The sequence below is a fragment of the Amblyraja radiata genome, chromosome 29, assembly GCF_010909765.2.
Source record: "Amblyraja radiata isolate CabotCenter1 chromosome 29, sAmbRad1.1.pri, whole genome shotgun sequence".
Lineage (NCBI taxonomy): Eukaryota > Metazoa > Chordata > Chondrichthyes > Rajiformes > Rajidae > Amblyraja > Amblyraja radiata.
Genome location: NC_045984.1, coordinates 22,545,698 through 22,551,697, shown reverse-complemented (window position 1 = coordinate 22,551,697; position 6,000 = coordinate 22,545,698). Strand labels below are relative to the sequence as shown.

At 43.8% G+C, this 6,000-nt stretch overlaps 1 protein-coding gene across 1 annotated transcript in view; it reads left to right on the top strand.

Moving 5' to 3' along the window:
• Positions 1 to 782: 782 nt before the first annotated feature.
• Positions 783 to 6,000, top strand: part of LOC116989732 (unconventional myosin-Vb-like) — a 74,768-nt gene continuing 69,550 nt past the window's right edge. Inside the window, exons 1-4 of the mRNA XM_033047327.1 lie at positions 783 to 804; positions 1,998 to 2,142; positions 3,185 to 3,341; positions 5,004 to 5,147. Of these exons, the coding sequence (XP_032903218.1) occupies positions 783 to 804; positions 1,998 to 2,142; positions 3,185 to 3,341; positions 5,004 to 5,147 (468 nt within the window). The remainder of the gene's footprint in view (positions 805 to 1,997; positions 2,143 to 3,184; positions 3,342 to 5,003; positions 5,148 to 6,000) is intronic.

The window sequence follows — 6,000 nt, the reverse complement described above, 5'->3', positions numbered from 1 at the left end:
CCTATAATGGGGCGACCAGAACTGCACACAGTACCAAATGTCATCTAACTAGATAAATATGCTGGAGAAACTCAGTGGGTGCAGCAGCATCTATGGAGCGAAGGAAATGGGCAACGTTTCGGGCCAAAACCCTTCTTCGTCTAACTAAAGTCCTATAGAGCTGCACCATGATTTTCTGGCTCTTGTATTCAATTCAAAAGGGAAGCATACCATATGCCACCTTTATCACCCCAACTATTTGTGCTGTCACCGAACGTGGACTCCAACATCCCTCTGCAATGCTGTTAAGGGTCTTGCCATTAACGATACCTCCTCCTTGCTTTCAACCTCCCAAAGTGCAACCACCCATTTTTGCAGCTGAACTATAATCCCACTGTACCTTCTGACAGCAGTTCTCACTGTCTGAACGTTCTCATAGCTAACCTAATCTCCAGTTCATCTACATTTACATCTGTAACTTATATATGTCACAAACAGCAGAGGTCCCAGCACAGCTTCCTGCGGAACTCCACTGGTCACAGACCCCCAGCCAGACTATCCACCTTCCTTCACAATCCTGTCCTTGAATAAACCGGTTGTGAATCCATACGACCAAGTCAGCATGAATCCCGACGTCTTGATCTTTGTGTTAATGTTAGACAAGACATTGCAGTGAAAAATCACAGGGTTTCTTTGCAAGTTATTGGCACTTGGTATCGATCAAGCTGGGATTGCTCTTGGAGCGAAAGTTGAGAAAAACTTTAACTAGTTTTGTGAAAGTAAATGTGAAACTAACATTACTGATGAAAACTGAGACCTGTTTGGGTAAATGGCAAAAGTAACAATGGGGAACTAAGCAATTGTTTTAGTATCAGTTAAGATTTGGAATGGACTGACTGAGTGATACAAGCTAATTCAATAGGAACTTTCAAAAGGAAACTGAATATGTATCTATCAATTTGCAGAGCTCTGGGAACCAACAATGCTGGACTCATTGGGTAGTCCTTCAAGGAGCTGGGTATGAGTGTGATTTGAATGGTAAATTATCCAATTCAATTAAAATTATGAATGCATTCACTGCCAGGGGTATTGCATCAAATTTGCTTTTCTGTCAGTACATAAGTACAGTACATTTGAACCTTTTGGAAACATTTGCAATAGTAAGTGCCCTGATGTTTTGTAAAGGAAACATTATACTTTTTGGCGGAGAAATTGGCAAGTGGAGGGGAAAAGTAACATGTCTGTTCTAACATGTCATGCCAGTAGAGAGCATGCATCTGTAGTGTTGTCCAACTAGGGACTCGGGGACTAGAGATACAGCGTGGAAAAAGGCCCTTTTGCCTTGTGCAGAGTCCACACCGCCCAACAATGCACTACTTCTATCCTACACACTAGGGGCAATTTCAAGAAGTCAATTGACCTACAAATGTGCACATCTTTGCAATGTGGGACCATCTGGAGAAAAGCAACAGTCACGGGGAGAACGTACAAATTCCCTACAGCCAACACCTGTAGTCAGGATTGAACCCAGGTCTCTGGTGCTGCAAGGTAGCAACTCTAACACTGCACCACCCCAGGGATTGTAAACAGCAGGAATTGTAGGAGCATTGATTTACAGAGACCTTGGGTGCAAGGTCATAGCTCCCTGAAAGAGGTGGCGCAGGTGGATAGGATAGCAATGAAAGCATTTGGTATCTCTCAGTATTTTGCCTTCATAGGTTGAGGCATTGAGTACAAAAGAGTTGGGACTTTGCATCTTCACAAAACCCTGATTAGACTGCACCTGGAGTGTTGTGTATAATTCTGGTCACCACATTGTAAGAAGGATAGGGAGAGTGCAGAGGAGATTTACCAGGATATTGCCTGGGATAGAGAATTGTAGTTACGTAGACAGACTGGATAAACTGGACGCAACAGAGAAAACGTGTGTTAATTGGCAACCTGCGATTAATGCTTCGGCGAACCTCTTTGGAAACTTTCCTCAATTACACTGCTTATTCTAAATGTTCTCTTTAAAGGTATTGTTCTCGTGGCCATCAATCCATATGAGCAGCTCCCTCTTTATGGCGATGATGTAATTTACGCTTACAGTGGGCAGGATGTGAGCGACATGGATCCCCATATTTATACAGTGGCCGGGGAAGCGTACAGGCAGATGGCAAGGTTGGTGCAGCGGGAGGCTCTGACGCGGTGCCCTGGGTCGACTGGGGGGGGGGGGGGGGGGGGGGGAAGGCAGATCTATTGTTAAAATGTAAAACGTCTTAGTTGAATAGTGATGCGATAGTGCGAGTTGGCATGGCAACCTCTTCCAAGGTGCAGCACAATGATGTAGCTGATAAAACGTAGCCCCCGTGGTTCCAGTGTCCTGATGGCGTTGAGAGGAGAAAAATAGATCAGCCGTGATTGAATGGCGTAGACATGATGGGCCGAATGTCCTAATTCTGCACCTATATCTGTTGATGTTATGACCTTTGGTGCTATTTGGTTGAATTGTCTTAGGTTGCACTAAGGACTTCTGGCTTATTTGTACTAGTATTAGGGTTATTAATGAATTATAGTTTATTATATGTAATCCATGTGTAATAGCTCAATTTGCCCATGCCAACCAAGATGTCTCGCCTACACTAGTCCCACCTGCCCACATTTGGCACATGTGCCTCTAAACCTTCCCTATCCATGTACCTGTCCAAATGTCATAAATGTGGCTGTAGTATCTGCCTTAACGTCCTCCTCTGGCAGCTCGTTCTTTATATCCACCCCCATCAGTGTAGAACAAGTTACTCCTTGGGCTCCTATTAAATCTTTCCCCTCTCGCCTTTAAACATATCCTCATTTTTGATTCTCCTACCCTGGGTAAAAGACTGATGGGTTGAATGCACACAATTTCTCTAAAGCTTTTGTACACCTTCATCAGCCTCCTGCACTTAAAGGAATAAAGTCCTAGTCTGCCCGACCTCTTTGCTATAGCTCAGCCCCTCTAGTCTTGGCAATGTCCTCGTGAATCTTCTCTGCTCTCTTTCTAGCTTAATGTTCAGGGAATTGAATCTTCCTGACCGTTCAACCACTTCTGTTTGTAGTTGCACTTGTTTTAAAGAGAGATTTTGCCCTACCTGACAGGCCCAGTAATAAATCAATGAGCCCAATTCTGTTCAGTAGCTAGTATGTTACAGAGTGGAATGAGGAATGAATGATCTAATTTCAACAGGCATGACAAGAACCAATCGGTTATAATAAGTGGTGAATCTGGAGCGGGAAAGACCATGTCTGCCAAGTGCATGATGCGTTATTTTGCAACCATTGGTGGATCTGCGAGTGAAACTAATGTGGAGGAAAAATTTCTTGCATCCAATCCCATCATGGAGGTATGTTTAAAAAAAGGACTGCAGATGCTGAAAAAATAGAAGGTAGACAAAATGCTGGAGAAACTCGGCGGGGGAGGCAGCTTCCATGGAGAGAAGGTATTGGTGACGTTTCGGGACGACACCCTTCTTCAGACTGATGTCGGGGGTGGGGGGAGGGAATGTGCCTGACCCAATCTTGTGGTCTTGGATGGAGATGTTCCCAAACCAAGCTACGATGCACCTGATAAAATACTTTCTCCGGCAAGAGTTGCAGGGGACATGCCGAAGTTCCTAAGCCTTCGAAGGAAATAGAGGCGACCAGCTGGTCTCACTGACTGTGGGTGAACAAGTGAGTCTGCTCCTCTTGACCCAGCCACCCAATGTTTGAAAGGGGGGAGAAATAGGAAGAGAAGATGAGGGGAAGTGACTTGGTAGAAGATGCCTGCAGAAGCTGGCAAATCCATCGTGCCAATTACCAAAAAGTTGGGTTAATGGACGATGGGACCTTCATTGGGTGTTTGTAACGTGGGGAGCACTGGTTATGATACAGTAAATGGAGGAGGGGTGCGGGGGATGCGGGGGGGGGGGGGAAGGGGAGGGGAAGGGTTGACAAAACACAATATTGGAGTAACTCAGTGGGTCAGGCATCATCTGTGGTGGGAATGGACAGGTGATATATCGGGTCAGGACCCTACTTCAGAGTGATTGGAGAAGGGGTGGGTGGGGGGAGCTGAAAAATAGATAAGTTTGGGGACAAAGCATGGCAAGTGATAGATCATAAGTGATAAGAGCAGAATTAGGCCATTTGGCCCATCAGGTGAAGAGATGGTGAAAGGTGCAGGTGGGTTTGATTGGCAGATGGGTGGAGTAGGGTAAATGATGAATAGTGAATGATTCTGACCTATAGCGCGGTACAGCACAGGAATGGGCCCTTCGGCCCGCAATGTTTGTGCCGAACATGCTGCCAAGTTAAACGGATCTCATTTTCCAGTACATGGCCCGTATGCCTCTGTCCCCTGCACTTCCATGTGCCTATCTAAAAGCTGTTCCAAACGCTGTAATTGTAACTGCCTCCACCACAACCCCTGGCAACGTGTTTCCAAACACTCTAGTTTAGAAATGAAACTTGCCCCATGCATCTCCTTTAAACGCTGCCCCTCACCTTATTGTTGGATAATTCCACCCTGGGGGCAAATAGTTTTGGCTGTCTTCCCTATCTATGCCTTCATAAAGAAAGTACTCCAGTGAGCTACGTTCAGTGTAATGAGAGCACATTGAAATGTTCACTAGCGCACACGCGCATTGATCCATACCACAATTTGCGCCTCTTAAACTCGAGTAGTCTGTTCATGCCTTCCCTTTCTTAAAAGGCTTGTCAAAATTGTCTGGAAAATATCTTTGAAAAAAAAATTAAGCCAATTAGATCTGTCTTTTAGTAGCCATGATCGGTTTTTTGAAACTAAAGCTTTTAAATTTCTAAGACTTGAGGCTTAAAGTTCAAATAATTCATTTTTCAGAATGAATTACCCATTTAAACTGTTGTCAACTTTTCACATTTGGTATCAAAGAGTTGGCTCTCAGTCTGATCTTCCCTTTAATGTTTTCACTCTGCATGGAGCACATTTCCAATAGTAAAATGTAAAACTTTGGCTTTATTATATTTATTTATTTTTCTCTCCCCAGGCAATTGGAAATGCCAAAACTACAAGAAATGACAACAGTAGTCGTTTTGGGAAATACATAGAGATTGATTTCAATAGTCGGTACCACATAATGGGAGCCAACATGAGGACATACCTGCTGGAGAAATCAAGAGTTGTGTTCCGGGTAAGGGATTTATTCCACACCACCAGTTCAAATGAGGCTAATGACTTGCTGACCTTGCTTTTGATCTTGCTATGAATTGAAAATGTGCTGGTGACTTCATATTCCTTGAAGAATGCCGAAGAACTGGTGGAGCTGCTGACTTGCAGCACCAGAGACCCAGGTTTGATTCTGAACTCGGGTGCTGTCTGTGTGGAGTTTGCGCGTTCTCCATGTGACCGCTCGGGTTTCCTCCAACATTCCAAAGACGTGCAGGTTTGTGCTGAGGTATTGGCCTCTGTGAATTGCCCCAAGTGTGTAGGGAGTGGATGAGAAAGTGGGATAGCACAGAACTAGTGTGAAGGGGTAACTAATGGTCAGCGTGAGCCGAAGGGTCGGTTTCCATGCTATATATCTTTGTGTGAATCAAAAACCCAATGTTAAATTTATGGATATTAAAACTGGTCTGCAGATTAAAAGCTGTATTTGTTAATAGATTTACATTTACATGGAGTTCCTGAACAAAAGTTTGCTTAATTATAATTTTATCTTTGTCCATTAATCAATTTTGTTCATGATTGCAGTGTGAACCTTGTGACATGAGAAAATGCTAATCTGAGCCTAGACCTTTCATTTGCAGTAGAGTTATTGTCGTGTTGAAAGATTTGCTCTTTTCCAAATCTGCTAAAGCCAGCTCTTTGGCAAGGTTTTCAAAAACGTCTCTGCCAGAGCTTTTTCCATGTAATTCTCTAATTAATGCATCGTCATAGTTGTAACAAATCTGATTTTGTCTGTTTTGGGGTAGTGATCAGATCATCATAGTCTCTTTAGTCATTCAGTTCTGAAACAGACCCTTCACCTCCAACTTATCCAAGTT